The 18431-nt window shown below is 38.0% G+C and overlaps 1 protein-coding gene across 4 annotated transcripts in view; it reads left to right on the top strand.

Moving 5' to 3' along the window:
- The window catches only part of ATP11C (ATPase phospholipid transporting 11C), a 180902-nt gene that overhangs the window by 124646 nt on the left and 37825 nt on the right, over positions 1 to 18431 (top strand). For all 4 annotated transcript variants that reach the window (XM_054579565.1, XM_054579568.1, XM_054579567.1 and 1 more), the window contains 6 exons: positions 280 to 383; positions 822 to 1003; positions 2212 to 2475; positions 6393 to 6564; positions 10991 to 11093; positions 12319 to 12464. In XM_054579565.1, coding sequence (XP_054435540.1) covers positions 280 to 383; positions 822 to 1003; positions 2212 to 2475; positions 6393 to 6564; positions 10991 to 11093; positions 12319 to 12464 — 971 coding nt within the window. The remainder of the gene's footprint in view (positions 1 to 279; positions 384 to 821; positions 1004 to 2211; positions 2476 to 6392; positions 6565 to 10990; positions 11094 to 12318; positions 12465 to 18431) is intronic.

Below are 18431 nucleotides of genomic sequence, written 5' to 3'. Positions count from 1 at the left end.
TCGTGATCCACTAGAAGGAAGTATATTTTGACAGAGGTGCATGTTGTAAACTATGAGTTATTAGCTATGTCTGTATTGGTCTTAAGAGGTGGTGAATATTGTCCTGACAGAGAAAAGAGGAAGATATCTCATTGCATTTGGGTGAGCATTGCAAGGCAGGCTCAGGATATACTCATGTAACATCTGGGTGGAAGTGTCCACCCTAAAAGTTATTCGGTTATTAAAGTCCCAGTACAAGCCTTAAAATTCTAAGTTGAGTACTTTGCTTCTTTATTGTAGGAGATATACTTCTCTTTTGTAAAGGAGCAGACTCAGCAGTTTTCCCCAGGGTGCAAAATCATGAAATTGAGCCAACTAAAGTCCATGTGGAACGAAATGCAGTGGTGAGCCTACACCTCTACCCCCAAGAAATAGAAAGAGAAATGCTGGAGATGACTATGTTTATGGGCTTGCTATTTAAATATCTGGTTTTTGAGCTTATTTTTATGGTCTATTTTTAGATTTGGGGCTTTAGTAATATTGTTTTTCTTATTTTAATAAAGAACATTATCCTACAGCAAGTTTCTTTTCAGAATTTGTAGCCTTAAAGACTTTTCGAGAATCTTTGTATTATGTTCTGCTTTTATTTTTACCCCCAGAGATAATTATTTTGTTATTTTGAAACTAATTGAATGTTACCTTTATAGTTGTGATTTGTTCTTCTTTTTACTAAAAATGTGTCAGAGTTTCTCTTTTGTATGGTAAAGCAAGAGTATTTAAAGAGAGTATGGTTTTTTCCTATTATTATTTGGATAACTAGAGGTCTCCTATTTTGCTTCTAGGATGGGTATCGGACACTTTGTGTAGCCTTCAAAGAAATTGCTCCAGATGATTATGAAAGAATTGACAGACAGCTCACGGAGGCGAAAATGGCCTTACAAGACAGAGAAGAAAAAATGGAAAAGACTTTTGATGATATTGAGAGAAACATGAATTTAATTGGAGCCACTGCAGTAGAAGACAAGTAACTGAAAAATTATATTCTTGTTATTTGAATGACCATTCATTTAGGGTGGTATCTGCTCAGATTGGTAATTTAATCTCCAATTTTGGAATATTTGATTTTGCATTATTTACACACCAGATCTTGAACTGTTTATGGGAATGGTTTTTAAGTTATATATTTGTGGCTTAAAAGAATGAATCGGTCATCTCTAATGTCTTTTGAATATTTACTAAGCCATCCATTTATTTATGCAGATATTTATGAAATAGTCTTATTATGTGTAGGGAGCTTTGTGCTGGAGGCATCATTTCAGCTGAGCTGGTGCCTGGTAGAATAGGTAAAATTTTAGCAGAGATGAGCAGAAAGGAAAGTCAAGGTAAAGCAAATAACATGAGAGCTTATTCTGACCTGGTTTAACAGCTAGAGCTTGTTTTGCATACTCTAAAATCATCTTTTTTAACTAATAGGTTGAGCTCTGACAGACGTCATTGTAGGGTTCCAGCATTGATCATCCTGACAGTTTCAGACTTTTAATATTTTAGGAGCCTTTTTTTTTTTTTTTTTTAGAAATTACAAGTGCAAATTGTGAGACTTAATCAAACAAAAAGTTACAAACCTATATATTCAGACACATTGGAAGCTAATGAAATTCATTTAGTCTAATTTCATTTTTATTCTCTTGCCTAAAGAAACTCAAAGAAAGTATCATCCTCCTTTTATCCCTGCCTTTCAGAATTATGCTTAAATTCTCTTTCAGGATTGTTGGCTTTCCTATTCTTAAAGCTGCTCAGGGATGTGATTCACTAACTTTCCTCTATATCTCATGAGAATGTCTTTGGCCTTTTCTGTTTTGAACCATGTTAAGTATTTGTGTGGTGAGATATAAAAAATAATGTAATATGCTAAAGTAACAATGAATAAGAATGCTTGGTGAGTTTCTAAGTATTTTAGCTAAGAATGATTATTCTCAATTCTGCTGTAGGATACCAATTATATCAAGAGATGCCATGAATTTTCCCAAACCTCATTGTTTGAAATTGGCTAATAAGTAAACTGTGCCAGGGAGAACACACTCAGAGTAGAGGATATATAAGAAAACCAACTGTGATAACATGCCCGGACCCTAGAAATGCTGTGAATTGTGAAAATATTCTCTTTAATAAGCTTTCTTGCAGCATCTCTGTGGGGAGTTTTTGAGAATAACAAGATTTCCTTTGTGTTCCCAGGCTACAAGATCAAGCAGCTGAGACCATTGAAGCTCTGCATGCAGCAGGTCTGAAAGTCTGGGTGCTTACTGGGGATAAGATGGAGACAGCCAAATCCACCTGCTATGCCTGCCGCCTTTTCCAAACCAGCACTGAGCTCTTGGAACTGACCACAAAAACCATTGAAGAAAGTGAAAGGAAAGAAGACCGATTACATGAATTGTTGAGAGACTATCATAAGAAGTTGGTGCATGAATTTCCTAAAAGTACTAGAAGCCTTAAAAAGTAAGAAAGTACATTAGTTTCTTATATTTAGACATTGGTGCAGATGTAAATCACAGCTGCTTATGCAGAAGGCACCCTTTTTTATCACTCTTTGTTTGCAGGTATTTTATCCTTGTAACTTAAAACTGTCCCTGAGGATGTGGCTAACAGCCCAGTTGACATTATTTAGCACTTTCTACCTCTCCTTTAATTTAAAAGGAAACACTGTCTAGGGAACTAGTTCAGTTTCTCAATATTTAGGGTCTGTGTATTTAACATTGACATTCTGTCCTGGTCCACGTGAAGAAGAAAATGCTTCTTTTCACAGTCTCTTAAACCGAATGTAATACAATGGTCTTTGTAATAATTTCCATGTATTTGGAGACCCTGGAATCGTTTTCTGTGTGGATTTTCATGCCCCAGAATTCCAAAGGGAACCAAATTCTCGTTAACATGGACTCTTCAACTCTGCTTTAAACTAGCTGCTTAAAAATAACTTGTGGAACCTAAGGATCTCAAGGAAAGCCACTGATCCACAATAATTCAGTGATAAATTTTTCTATATGTATCACTGACCAAGGCTTAGCCGTATCTAAACCAATTTCTGGAATTTACCTTGGCCATTAGCAAATAGATTTCCTCTTCAGGAATGCTACAGGATGTGCCCGAACTGAATTCAAAGCCCCTCTAGATAATCCTGGTTTTCATTTCTTGAGCACGCTCTTTGCTCCAGGAACAATGTTAACCACTTTGGTTATATAATTATTCTCATTTAATCTTCACTACAACGCAGTAAAGCAATGTTATTTTCTTCATTTTACAGATAGGGAAACAGAGGCTCAGAGAGATGAAATGACTTAATTCAAGAAGACAAAGCTAATAAGGGGTGGAACAAGTCTGTCCAATTCCAGAGCCCATGCTATATCTTTAACGATATCCGCATTCTCATCTTTAGTGTTTAAATCAACTTTAAAAATGAGTAGCCCATGTTTAGGAGGCTATGGCAAATTCTAAAACAGCTGTAGTTCTTTTAGTGTTTGGACATCAATGAAATAAACAGGTTTTTCTTAATTGCCTATCATTGATGTTTCCTTTCTTTAGCCAAATGATATTTATAAAGGCAGTCCAAATTACATGCATTTTACTTGTCCATTTGTCTTAGTCTACTTGGGCTACCACTGGGTAGCTTAAACAGTGGTAGTTGATTTCTCACATCTGGTGTGGTCCCTCTTTCTAGCTTGCAGAAGGTAGCCTTTTCACTGTGTTCTCACACTACAGAGAGAGAGGAAGCTCTGGTGTCTCTTTCTCTTACAAGGGCACTGATCCTATCATAAAGGCCTCACCTTCATGACTTCATTTAAACCTAAGTATCTCCCAAAGGCTCCATCTTCAAATACCATCATCATATTGGGGGTAAGAGCTTCAAGATAGGACTTGGTGGGGGACACAGTTTAGTCCATAGCACCATCCAGCAGCTCTGGAGCACTTTTATAAAAGCCAGGGCTTATGGAAAGCTTAACTCACCAGCTCAGAACGTTCCCTCTTCCTTGCTCATCTGTCTAGAGTTGGGCGGTTGCAGTCTTTCCCCAGCTTACATAGGTGTCAGAGCTGAAATCACCTTTGCCAGCTACTGAGCCCTATTCATGTTCTCAGTTTCACCACTAGTGCTGCATATCAGATTTGTAGCAACTCCAGCCTCAAATCCCTTCAGTCCCTCTGCCAGACAAATGGGCCTTAATTAAATGTAAAGTACTGACTATATCATGTCCCTGCTCGGAAACCTTTAGTGGTTCTACATTACCCACAGAATCAGTTTGCATCTAAGGCCTCAAGTGACATTTTCAACTTGCTTTCCGTAGCGCACCATAGCATACATTCTCTTCCCCCACCAATTTCTGCACTGTCTTTGAAGTTCCATTTCAGATATTACACCTCACCAAGAACCCGCTGTTTTTCCTGTGTATTTGTTGTGCCGATCATTGGATATTGGCTATTTAATGTCTTATTTGGTAGGGTATAATCTATCATCTATGCTTCTGTCACCACAAGGAGATTTTCTGTTCTTCAAGGAAAGATTAGTTAATAATTCTTTTCATTCTTCTACATAGCCTAGTTATAGTTGATGTTAACAATATTGCTTGATTGATTATTGAGCCACTGTTTTCTGTACATTAAGTTAGCTCTGTGGATAGGAAAGCAAAGGAGAACACATGATTGGTAATTTCTTGAATTAGTGAGAAAAATGGTCATAAAATTATGAAGCAAAATTTCGATAAGTACAAAATGTTGTGGTGTTAGCAGTATACACCCAAGAAATATAGAATGAAGGATAGATGAGGCTTATTAGGCTCTCACTACTCAAAGTTTAGTCCCTAGAACAGCAGCAACATGATCACCAGAAGCTTGTTAGAAATACAAAATTTCATATTCCATCCCAAACCTATTGAATCCAAATGTAAAAGAGTCCCAAAAATTTTAACAACATTCCTTTAAAAAGATTTTATTTATTTACTTTTAGAGAAGGGAAGTGAGGTAGAGAGAGAGAGAGAAACATCAGTGTGTGGTTGCCTCTCATGTGTCCCCAACTGGGGACCTGACCCACAACCCAGGCATGCGCCCCTACTAGAAATCGAACCAGTAACCCTTTGGCTCACAGGACAGCACTCAGTCCAATGAGCCACACCAGCCAGGGTTTGGTGGACACAGTTTAATGTTTAAACATTCCTTTAAACACTAAACTTTGAGAATCATCAAGTTAGACAAATGAATCTATAGAGATGAGATCAAGCTGTGTCTAATACTTTCACTGCAGTGGTTCTCAAATGGCACCTCAGATTTCCTGAGCTAATATTGACTGATCCCTAGTTTTTTCTTCATTGTAAAAAAGTGACACATTAATAGATAGAATTTTCTCAGCTGTAAGTTTTTCCTCATGTGTTTTTCTTAAATACATGGCACTGGTTACATTTGTCTTTCCTGGCACCCAATACCTCTTAGTCCTGGCTTTGCATGAGAATCACCTACAGAGCTTTTTCTAAGCATACCTATGTATGACTGAGTCCTTCTCAAGATACTCTGATTTAATTTGTCTGAGGAGAGACTTCAGGCATGGGCAATTTTTTAAAGCTGCTCAGATGATTCTAATTGGAAGGCTATGGTTCAGAACCACTAACCTAGTGTAAAATGATACTTATTTAAGGAACATATATCACCATATGGTATTTAATGAACACCATCTACTTTAGGTACTCCATCTTATTTTAGAAACCAGGTCTACTGATAGTTTATGTCATTCAGGAAAAAATATTAGGAAAAGGCATTCTGTGACTGTATACCCCAAAGCCATTTTGTCTTTTCCTTCTATTGTTGGGAGTAGACTGACTAATGATTTGCCTTTATTTCCAAGTTCAACTAATTTCCCAAATTCACATTCAGTTTCTTTTTTTAACAGACTTTTTTATTTAATTTTAACCCAAGGACATTTTGTTGTTGTTGTTGTTGTTGTTGTTGTTGTTGTTGTTGTTGTTTTTAGAGAGAGGGGAAGTGAGAGAGAGAGGCCTCGATTGGCTACCTTCCAAGACCAGACCGAGAATCAAACCTTCAACCCTTCGGTTACGGGACAACACTCCAACTAACTGAGCTACACCTACCAGGGCTCACTTTCAGTTTCTTATGCAGAGACCAACTGCTAAATGTTCATTATTTTTATACCTTTTGGAACTTAATGTCATCAGTGTAGGCAACTTAAGTCTCAAACATGTGGTGAAAGGTCTCTGTTGTGTCATTAATTGAGACAGTTGCTGCTTTAGAATGTATAGGTTTAGAAAAGAAACTGATGGTGACTTTCATGTGCAGTCCTTTTTGTAGTTTAAAAGAAATCAAGTTCCTAAATAAAATTGTATAATAGATCAAAATACAGCGTTGTTTTTCTTTTTCAGAGCATGGACAGAACATCAGGAGTACGGATTGATCATTGATGGTTCCACATTGTCACTCATATTAAATTCTAGTCAAGACTCCGGTTCTAACTACAAAAGCATTTTCCTGCAGATTTGTATGAAGTGCACTGCAGTGCTCTGCTGCCGAATGGCACCATTACAAAAAGCACAGGTAACTAGATATTAGTTAATATTCCATTCTGGGGAGTTCTGTTACACATGTGCAAATGTTCACTTCACTTTCAATTTGTTTCTTCTTTAAAAAGCCATTATTACATCTTCCCTGGCTTCATCCTCTCTGCGGTCAAAGTCAGGAGTCTTTACACCAATTTGAATTAAACCTATGCTTCACCTTATTGTTCCCTCAAGCTGGCTGTCCAGTTCCTCACCTTCCAAACTTCTCTAATGAGTATTTGGTGCCTGCTGCCTCTCCTAGTCCCATGCGTTCTTTCTTCTCATCTTACTCTGTGGGATCGCCAGGGGGACAGCAACAGCCTCCTTGCCAAATCCATCATGCTGTCTTCCATTCTCCTCCTCTATTCTTCACTGCAGGTGACACTATCAATTACATCCTCCTTAAAACTCTTCTGTCTTGGTTTCCGTGATGATCCACAGTCCTGAGTTATTTTTTTCCCTATTTGGCAATCTAGTGTCTTTTTATTTTGTTTCATCCTCTGTCTTCTCCCTCATTAAAAGTTTTCTCTGGTCTTGATTTTTTCTTTTCATTAAGTCTCGTATTTCTGGCTGCCTGCTAGACAGCTCCATATGGATTCCCTGCCATCACATTAAATTCTAGTGTTCCAAACAGATCCTATAATTTTGTCCTTCAGGCCAGTTTATATCTTCATTATTCCTGTTACCAGTGCGATTCTTCTTTTCCTTTGTAAGTCTCCAGTACTTCTGACCCTGCTCTTCTTCACGCCATATATACTCACCATGCCCTATTGGTTCTACCTTTTGTCATAGCTGTCATTTTGGTGCCATCTTTTTAAACCTTTTACCTCCAGCCCAGTCCAGGCCCTTGTAACTTTGCACAGAGACTATTTGATTTGGTTTCCTTGCTTTCACAGTTCCCACTTTAATCTTTTTCCCAAAACTCCCAAATTAATCTTGTTAAAACACTACTTCTCTCGTCATATATTCTTGCTCAGACACCTTCAGTAGTTTCCTAGTTGCTCAGGATGAAGGGCAGATGACTCAATGTGGCACTCAGGGCACACCCTGTTGGCCCTAAATGTGTGTCTACATACTTTGTGTCCACCGTAACTCCCATATCCAGTGTGAATTGTTCTCCCTTTCTGTCCTTTCCACATGCCAACTTCCAAGCTTTTCTCACATCATTTCCTCATCTGGAATTCTCTCAGAATTCCTCTTAGCCTAACAAAAATTATACTCATAATAAAACGCAACTCAAGGGCCACTTCCCATATGCTGTCTTTTTCAGCTCCCCCAGCCCACATTGATCTGCTTCACCTTGCTTTCTTGTACTCACTGGGTCCAAGGAACTTTAGAGTCTCAGTTGCACACTTTTTTTACTGCAACATACACTGTGGAGTATTCTTTCATATGTATTAGTCTTGCTTCTTCAGATTCTTTAACCGCTTCCTCTACACCCATGAGATAACTGTGTTTTTGGAATCTCCTTTATATATAAACTACCCCCTGCCTCACACTTGCATGCACACGTATGCACCCACACAAACACATCCCATCCTAATTTAGAGCATTGTCTCTGTCTACATTCTTCTCACTCTCAATCCCCACCACAGTCAGCTGCTCTTCTTTTTTGTTCAACCTTCAGAGCCCTGGTTAGCCTCAGCTGGGGAAGTGTATCCTGCCAGAACAGGATCCATAGAAATCTGTCCCCTTAGAGGCCATAGCCCTTTTACACCCCTCACAATCATCGTTGCTCAAGTTGCTCACCTGTGTTTTAACTACTCCATTGCTCAGGCTGGTGTCTGAATTCCTGGCCCCATGTGCTTCTCCTACCCAGAATATGGAGCCCCGTGTGTTGCAGTCCTCAGTCTGTTTTATTTCTCTCGCTATACCTACTCATCTGTCATGGCCGGATAGGTGATTTTCAAGTCACTTCTCCAATGCAAATCTTTGGGTTTCTACTTTACTTCTGTAGCTTCTTACTGAACACATCTTCTTGAGTGTGTCATTGTCACCTCAGCTCAGCCTTCTCTAGAGCCCAACTGTAATTTTCCTTGCCTTTTCTACATACGTTTCCGAGCTTACTGTACTTCGTAGTTTCTAGATTCAAAACTTTGAAATCTCTGTTGACTTCCCTCATGCTTTACCCTACCACATGATCTCAGTCACTGAATTCTTTCTGTTTCCTAGTGTATCTTTTGTCTTTTCCATTCATTCCTCTCGCTCCGTTACTTTACTAGTCCAGGCCTTTAACAACTAATTGAACTGCACCTATAACTAGCCACCTAACTTCTCTTTGCCTGCAGTCTTGCTTTAATTCCCATTCTTCTTGCACCCTGCTGCCTGCCACTTTCAGAATATCACGCCCTGTTGTTGTGGCCCCAAGTATACCTGTCCATTCTTGCTATATGAAAACTCATTGTTCTGTTCAAGCCAGCCCTATTTTCTGAGCATATGTTGTACTTATCTAGCCGTATGTCTTAGAACATGATATTTCTTTCTCTGGAATATTCCTCCAACACCCTTCCCCCATCCATACAAATCCCAACAGTCTTTTATGATTTAGAGCAAAACACACTCTTCTGTAAAATCATTTCTGATCACTGTGGCATGTAGTGTCTTCTTCCTCTTCTAAGATCATAGGCCTTTTTAGGTGGACAACTTACATGACAACGTTATGTATTCCCTTGCACAGATTATTGCATATTGTTATCTTGTATTGTTAATCTAATTATCTAATATTCTTGTATTCATTCCCTATCTCTACTACTTCAGCATATGCTTTTTAAGGAGTGTGACCAAGCCTTGTATCTTTTTTGGTCTTTTGTGCTTTGTTTTACACATTGAATTACATGCAGTTATGGTTGATCAATAAATAGCTTTTGGTAAATCAATTTCTTTTTCATGAAGCTATCCTAGAGATTGAGGAGAAATTCTTAATCCAGGTGACCTGGGGCTCAGTTTTGTAAAAAAAGTTTCTCTCTCTAAATCTTTTTATTATTATAAAGTTCAGGACCATATATCCTTTTATCTTTCTGCAAGGGCAAGTTTTAATCTTTTTAATCTATATGTTCCTGCAGAAGCTGTCACTCTTGGTAATTTTCCTTGTCTTTTGTAGACCTTTCCTGGCTGCAGTTTTTCTTCCTTGAGGTGCAAGTCATTACTGCACGTAGTATAACAAGTGCAATTAGTTTAGCCAGTGTTGTAGCCAATAAAAATCCAATTTAGTTTGGGTTCTCTAATTTTGCCAGAGGCTCACAGATTATTTTTGACAGCCTTACAAAGTTTTTTAAAAGAACTCAAATGAGAGGAGGGATTGGAGGAAAGTTGGCATTTCACAATCCCATCATTCTTGTGTTCAGTTGAATTGGATGTGGGTTTTGGGGTACACTATTTACTACCAAATAAAACCTGACTGAATTTTGTTTGAAGAAAAGACTATGGGGTGGTTTAGCCTTGTATAAACTATTTTTAATCACTTCAGTTGTGTTTCAAACAGATTTTATTTATGTTAACTGGTGAAAGCAATTGTGAGGACAGAATTTTTACAAGGCATTATTTAACTACTGGATTATATAAGCTTTTAAAAGCTGCTAGGTTCCAAGGGGTTTTTGAGGGCTGACACATAAAGCAGTCATTATCTAAAACGGAGTAGGAGGACAGCTGCTTACCCAATGCACTTCCCACAAGTAACTCCACCAGAGGATTTATTTTATTCAGTACCTACCATGAACACAGCATGGAGCTACACTGTGTTGACACCTTGAAGAGACACTCAAGGAACAGTGACAGGCTTTTTACACATACATATCTCAGATACTTCTGCAAATCTCACCACCTTTAAGATGTCTTCTTTTAAAATACAGCTACCTATGCTACCCATAGGAGAGATGAAATAATATTGGGCAGTGGGAGAAATTTCATTGACAGCTAGATGAGTGCAATAATTTAACATTAGATGCCCCTGAGAATAAGGTTTGGAGTGCACCAAGGGGGAGTGCGAGTGCCAGCAGGGAGGAGAGAAGGAGGGGTTCCCCGAAACGTTGTTTGTCATTTCCCACTTTTGTTCTTGTAGCCCTGTGCATGGTACCTCAGATAGCTTTCTGGTCTCCGCTGTCATACAGTCAACACCTGATCTGAAAGGATACATGAAGCACGAAAAAGAGAGAAACATGTTAGCATTTAATATAGATAAGAGGCAGGGGTTTTTGACAGCTCATATGTTCAAAGAGCCAGAAACAAGTGGGCACTGGTATTGTATTTTGAAAAGCTGTGTTCTTATGCCTCTGAGAATTCAAGACTATTGTACATATATGCACAAACTCCGTTTCTGTTTGCAAGGCCTCCATTTACAAGTGTGAATGAGGCATCTACCCCTAATATAGCATAGTCTCACATTCAACTTTGACCTTTTCTATACCTCTTTTTTATTTAATGTTTAGATTGTCAGAATGGTGAAGAATTTAAAAGGCAGCCCAATAACACTGTCGATAGGTGATGGTGCCAATGATGTTAGTATGATCTTGGAGTCCCATGTGGGAATAGGTAAGAAACACCTAATGAGATGGCAGCTGTAAGGTATCAGTATTGCTTTTAGGTAGAGTGGTTTTATATTCCAGAGAGGTTGTTTTGGTTGCTCATTCTGAGATCTAATTTGGGAATGATAATAGTTAGTTGAATTAATGTCCTCATTTGATCATGCAACATCAACATATCCATCCCAAAAACTGACCTACCCATGGGGGGAATGTAGCAATACAAAATTGAGGATCTTTTTATATGAGCCAAATAAAGTGAATTTCCAAACCTACTGGCAGCACAATTGATCGTTTAGCTCTCACTTTGACAGCACGTGTGAAATTGTATTGTTTTTCTGTTCCGGCCAGATCTCCTGCTTATGTTGCTGCACTATATCTTTTGAGATTCTTAATTGTTTGGTACTAAGAAGTGATAAGTGCTTGGCTGGTTTTCCACATGGCCATATTTATTGGTGGTTTGGGCTCTAATGGTGAATTAATATGTTGGCATGTGCTGACAAACAGCTCCTGTACAACCTGTCCCATTCCCCACCCCACCCCTCGGTCAGGCTGCTGGGAGGCAACCATGCTAACCACCCAGCAAGTTGTTTTTTTGGTTTTTTTTTGAAGGGGGAGAAATAATGGAATTACTATCTTGTGAATTATTGTACTGCAGTTTGGATTCCCAAATCCCCAAATTCTTTTCATTTGGAAGTAACCCTATGTTGTGTGGAACTCTTAGTTCTATGCATTGGTTATCCAGTGGGAAATGGCCTAAAGCTCCTTGAGCTCATAGAAACTTGCGCTGCTACTGGGAGTTTCATTCAGTGAAGGAAATTTAGCATCTCATTGTAACTTTTCAGTTCTGAGCTCCTAGACCACAGACCACAGGTCTCTGGGTTGCTTTAATATTGTACCTAGATTTGTGCCATGCACTGTTAAGCACTCAGTGCCCTTAACCGATTTCCAGATTAATTTTTTCTCAAGATAATTTTTGCCTTATAATTGTTAAAATAATGATTCAATTTAATTGTATATTGTGTTATAAATAGATGACTACCAATTAAACTTAGTTTTATCATTTATTGGTGTCTCAGTCATTGATAAAGAAAGCACTTTTTGGTTAAAAAAACTAAGCTAAACTGTACATTTGAACTATAACATATAAACAAGTTAAAAATATGAAAATGAGAAATCCACGTCTTGCTTATTCAATAAAATACTCACCCTCTAGAGATTTTCTCTTTTTTTAGGTATTAAAGGCAAAGAAGGTCGCCAAGCAGCCAGGAATAGTGATTATTCTGTTCCAAAGTTTAAACATTTAAAGAAACTGCTATTGGCTCATGGACATCTGTATTATGTGAGAATAGCACACCTTGTACAATATTTCTTCTATAAGGTATGTGATCATACATTTGCAATTTATTTTAAGACTACTTAATCCAGCATGGGCTCAGCTTAGTCATAGTGTTTTTCCTCTTTTTCTCTTATTCCTTTCACTCTCTTCACCCTGAAATATGTGGTCATTAAAACAGAGATCTGTTTATGAAATGGGAAGCAAGAAATTCCTTTTAATGCAAGACATTTGAGATGAAATTTAAGTCAGCTTTCTTGAAGTATAGTTGAAATAAATGAGGTGTACCCATTAAAAGTGCAGTTCTGCCCTGGTGTGGCTCGGTTGGTTGGAGCAGCGTCCTGTAAACTGAAAGGCTGCATGCAGGTTTGATCCCGATCAGGTCACATGCTGAGGTTGCGGGTTCAATCCCTCACCCGAACCCTCCCACTCAGGTGGGATGCATATGGCAGGCAAAGGACCAATGTTCCTCTCCCTCTGTCTCTCTAAAAACAGTGAAAAAATGTCCTCAGGTAAGGATAAAAAAAAGTATACTGTTCTATTTTGACAAATGTATACGTTCATGTAAGTACCACCCCAATCAAAACTAGAACATTTTCATCATCGCAGAAAGTTCCCATGTGCTCCTTCCCATTGTCCTCCACCCTGATCCAAACAATGACTAACCTGATTTATATTAAAATATATAGTATTGTAATATATAGCATATAATATATAGATTTAGATATAATTTATGCAATATACACATTATGTATGCCTGTTTTAGAACTCAATAGAATCATAGGTACTCTTTTGTGCCTGGCCTATTTCATTTAGCATGTTTTTGAGTTTCATCCATATTGTACCATCTATCAATAATTGGTCCCTTCTTATTCCAAATAGTATTCTAAACTATTCTTTCTCTTTTTCCTCTTTGTAATTACTTTTTTCTTTTTATTTTTTGTTGTTCAGTTATAGTTGTTCTGCCTTTTTCCTCATTGTTCACCCCAAACCCCCCGCACCGTTAATCCTCTGCCACTGTCTGTGCCCATGAGTCCTATTTGTATTCTTTTTAGTGTTCTCTTTTTAAATGAAATTACACAGTTAACAGCAGATAGAAGCAGGATTGCATTGACTAAAGGATGATGGGGCAAGGGCTGTGTACTTGCTCAACCTCCCTGTTCTTCCCAGAGGTTTCTCAGAGCACAATTCGGAATCTGTGAATATAATTTAAGCCACTCAGTTTACACATAATGAACCTGTCATGCAGGAACGTGAAGGAACTAGTCTAAACTATGCAAATCATTTTTAGCCAAGATAGCCCAGAAATTGATCTCCTGTCCTGTATTATGTTCAGTATAGTTTTTTTAAAAGTTTTTTTCACTTTTCATTTTAAAATAATTTCTGACTTTAAAGAAGTTGCAAAATTACTGGAAATAATTCTTACATAGTCTCTCAGTTTTGCCACCTGTTAACACTTTAGATAACCCACATCAAGATTAGTAAATTGATATTAACTGGCACTTTATTAACTAGCCTACATACCAGATTGGAATTTTGCCAGTGGTTTCTAGAATCTCCCTCAATTTGAGTTTATCTAACATTTGCTTACTGTTAGATTCAAGTTATGCATTTTTGGCACATGTCAGTATGTTTCATTCCTGACAGTATTGACTTTGATAACTTAATTGAAATGGTGTTTTGGGTATCTCTAGACCCTACAACTTTGCTCTGTGTAATTTCATTTGAAAAGATCATTCTAGTGGTTACCACAGGCTGGGGCGAAGGAGAAATAGGGAGATGTTATTTAACAATACACACTTGCCACTAGAAGATGAATAAGTTCTGGAGAATTATGTACAACATGGTGGTTATAGTTAATTATATTGTACTATATACTTGAAAGTTGCTAAGACTCTAGATCTTCAGTGTTGATAAGGATGTGATATGACAGAGGTGCTAGCTAACATTATGCTAGTAATCAGTTGCAGTATAAAAATGTATCAAACCAACATGTACACCTTAAACTTACACAATGGTTTATGTCAATTATATCTTAATTTAAAAAAAAAGCCAAGGTCACCTATCCCCAAGTCCTGAAAACAGGCAGTTAGTGGTGGAAGGAGACTTGACTTGGGGTTATGAACACACAGTACAATATACAGATGATGTGTTATACAGTTGTACACCTGAAACCTATATAATTTTATTAATCAATGTCACCACAATGAATTTATTTTCTTTTTTTTATTGTTCAAATACTTTTGTCTCCATTTTCCTGCCACCAGTTTCTCCTGCCTCAGCCACACCCACCTTCCACCCTCAATCCATCCCCACTTTGACTTTGTCCATGGGTCCTTTATACATGTTCCTTGACTTAACCCTTCCCCTTCTTCCAATTACCCCCCTCCCTCCTCTGCTCCAGTTACTGTCAGTTCTTTGTTTATTTCAATGTCTCTGGTTATATTTTTCTTGTTTGTTTTGTTGATGAGGTTCCACTTATAGGTGAGATCATATGGTATTTGTCTTTTGCCCCCTAGATTATTTCACTTAGCATAATGCTCTCCAGTTCCATCCATGCTGTCATGAAGGGGAGTAGCTCTTTCTTTCTTTCTGCTACGTAGTATTCCGTTGTGTAAATGTACCATAGTTTTTTGATCCACTCACTTACTGATGGGCATTTAGGTTGCTTCCAGCACTTGGCTATTTATTGTAAATTGTGCTGCTATGAACATTGGGGTGCACAGGTTCTTTTGAATTGGCATTTTGGGATTCTTAGGGTATAATCCCAGCAGTGGAATCTCTGGGTCAAAAGACAGTTCCATTTTTAGCTTTTTGAGTAAATCCCACAGTTTTCCACAGTGGCTGTACCAGTCTGCATTCCCACCAACAGGGCACTAGGGTTCCCTTTTCTCCACAGCCTCGCCAGCACCCGTTATTTGTTGATATATTTACGATGGCCATTCTGACCGGTGTGAAGTGGTATGTCATTGTGGTTTTAATTTGCATTTCTCCGATGGCCAGTGATGTTGAGCATCCTTTCATGTGTCTCTGGGCCCTGTGTATGTCCTCCTTGGAGAAGTATCTGTCCATATCCTTTGCCCATGTTTTAATTGGATTGTTTGTCTTCTTGGAGTGGAGTCATGTGAGTTCTTTATGTATTTTGGAGATCAAACCCTCATCTGATGTATCATTGGCAAACATATTTTCTCATACAGTTGGTTCCCTTTTCATTTTGCTTATGTTTTCTTTAGCCATGCAGAAGCTTCTTATTTTGATGAGGTGCCACTTGTTTATTCTTTCCTTTATGTCCCTTGCTTTAGGGGACATATCGGTGAAAATATTGCTGCATAGGATATCTGAGAGTTTCCCACCTATGTTCTCCTCTAGGACTCTACAACACTGAAGAAAGAAACTAAGGAAGACACAAATAAATGGAAGCATATACTGTGTTCATGGATTGGAAGAATTAACATCATTAAAATGTCCATACTACCCAAAGCAATTTATAGATTCAATGCAATCCCTATTAAAATACCAATGACTGCCGTAACTGGTGTGGCTCGTGGATTGAGCGCCAGCCTGAGAACCAAAGGGTTGCTGGCTCAATTCCCAGTGTAGGGCACATGCCTGGGCTGCAGGCCAGGTCTCCAGCAGGGGGAGTATGAAATGCAACCGCATATTGATGTTTCCTTCTATTTCTCCTCCACTTCCTTTCTCTAAAAATAAATAAATAAAACTTTAAGAAAGTAAAATAACAATGATGTATTTCACAGACAAAGAACAGACACTTCAAAAATTTATATGGGACCATAAACAACCCTAAATAGCCGCAGCAATTTTGAGGAAGAAAAACAAAGCAGGAGGGATCACAATACAGGACATAAAAGTATATTACAAGGCCACTGTAATCAGAGGAGTCTGGGACTGGCACAAGAACAGACACATAGATCAGTGGAACAGAATAGAAAGCCCAGAAATAAACCCCTGTCTCTATGGTCAATTAATATTTGACAAAGGGGGCAGAAGCATAAAGTGGAGTAAAAATAGCCTCTTCAACAAATGGTGTTGGGCGAGCTGGACAGCTACATACAAAAAAATGAAATTGGACCACCAACTTACATCATACCCAAAAATAAATTTAAGATGGATAAAAGACTTAAATATAAGTCGCGTCACCATAAAACTCCTAGAGGAGATCATAGGTATGTGTCACTTCTTATACCAATACCAGACTGTTTTGATTACATGGCCTTGTAATATAGTTTGATATCAAGTATTAGCCCTCCTACTTTGGTCTTCTTTCTCAAAATTGCTGCAGCTATTAGGAGTCGTTTATGGTTCCATATAAATTTTTGAAATGTCTGTTCTATATCTATGAAATACATAATTGGTATTTTAACAGGGATTGCATTGAATTTATAAATTGCTTTGGGTAGTTTGGACATTTTAATGATGTTAGTTCTTCCAGTCCATGAACACAGTATATGCTTCCATTTATTTGTGTCTTCCTTAATTTCTTTCTTCAGCATTGTGTACTTTTCTGAGTACAAGTCTTTTACCTCCTTGGTTAAGTTTATTCCTAGGTACTTTATTTTTCTTGTTGCTATAGCAAGTGGGATTTTTTTTCCTGATTTCTGATTCTGATATTTCATTGTTGGTGTACAAAATGCCTTCAGTTTCTGAATACTGACTTTGTAACCTGCTGTTCTGCCAAAGTCACTTACTAGGTCGAATAGCTTTTTGGTGGAGTCTATAGGGTTTTCTATGTACGCTGTCATGTCATCTGCAAACAATAACAGTTTTACTTTCTCTTTTCCAATTTTGATGTCTTCTATTTCTTTTTCTTGTCTGATCTCTGTGACTAGAACTTCCAATTCTATGCTGAATAGAAGTGGTGAAAGCAGACATCCTTGTCTCATTCCCAATCTTAGTGGGAAAGCTTTTAGTTTTTGCCTGTTGAGTATGATGTTGGTTGTAGGTTTTTCATATATTGCCTTTAATATGTTGAGGTATGCCGCCTGTACTCCCACATTGCTGTATGCTTTTATCATAAATGAGTGCTGCGCCTTATGAGATGCTCTTTTTGCATCTATTGATATGATCATGTGGTTTTTCTCTTTCCTTTTGTTTATGTGAAGTATTACATTTATTGATATACAAATATTGAACCATCCTTGCATCCCTGAGATGAATACCACTTGCTCATGGTAGATGATCTTTTTAATGTATTGCTGGATGCTGTTTGCCAGTATTTTGTTGAGGATTTTAGCATCTGTATTCATCAGTAATATTAGCCTATAGTTTTCTTTCTTTGGTGAGAGTTTGTCTGGTTTTGGGGTTAGGACGATCCTGGCCTCATAAAAATAGTCTGGGAGTCTTCCCTCTTGGATTTTTTGGAATAGTCTGAGAAGGACTGGGGTTAGCTCTTCCTTAAATGTTTTCTAAAATTCTCCTGTGAAACCATCCAATCAAGGGCTTTTGTGTGCCGAGAGTTTTTTATTACTGCTTCAATTTCACCACCTGTAATCAGTCTGTTTAGGCTTTCTGCTTACTCATTCAATTTTGAAAGATTTTTTCTAGAAATTTGTTCATTTCACCCAGGTTTTCAACTTTCTTGGCATATAATTGTTCATAGTAGTTTCTTACAATCCTTTTTATTTCTGTGGTATCAGTTGTAATTTCTCCTCTTTCATTTCTGATATTGTCTATTTGTGCCCTCTCCCTTTTTTCCTTGATGAGTCTGCGTAAAGGCTTGTTGATTTTGTTTATCTTTTCGAAGAACCAGCTCTTGGATTTATTGATCCTTTGAAGTGTTCTTTTAGTCTCTATGTCATTCAGTTCTGCTCTGATCTTGATTATTTCCTTCCTTCTACTCGCTCTGGGCTTTGTTGTTCTTTCTCCAGTTCTTGAAGCTGGAGGGTTAGTTCACTTATTTGAAATGTTTCTGTGTTTTTTCAGTAGGCCTGTATTGGTATGAACTTCCCTCTGACGACTGCCTTAGCTGTGTCCTGTAGGCTCTGGACTGTTGTG

This window comes from Pteronotus mesoamericanus, unplaced genomic scaffold (genome assembly GCF_021234165.1).
Source record: "Pteronotus mesoamericanus isolate MK-2021 breed Mesoamerican mustached bat unplaced genomic scaffold, CSHL_Meso_final contig_55, whole genome shotgun sequence".
Lineage (NCBI taxonomy): Eukaryota > Metazoa > Chordata > Mammalia > Chiroptera > Mormoopidae > Pteronotus > Pteronotus mesoamericanus.
This window is presented reverse-complemented; position numbering and strand designations above follow the sequence as displayed.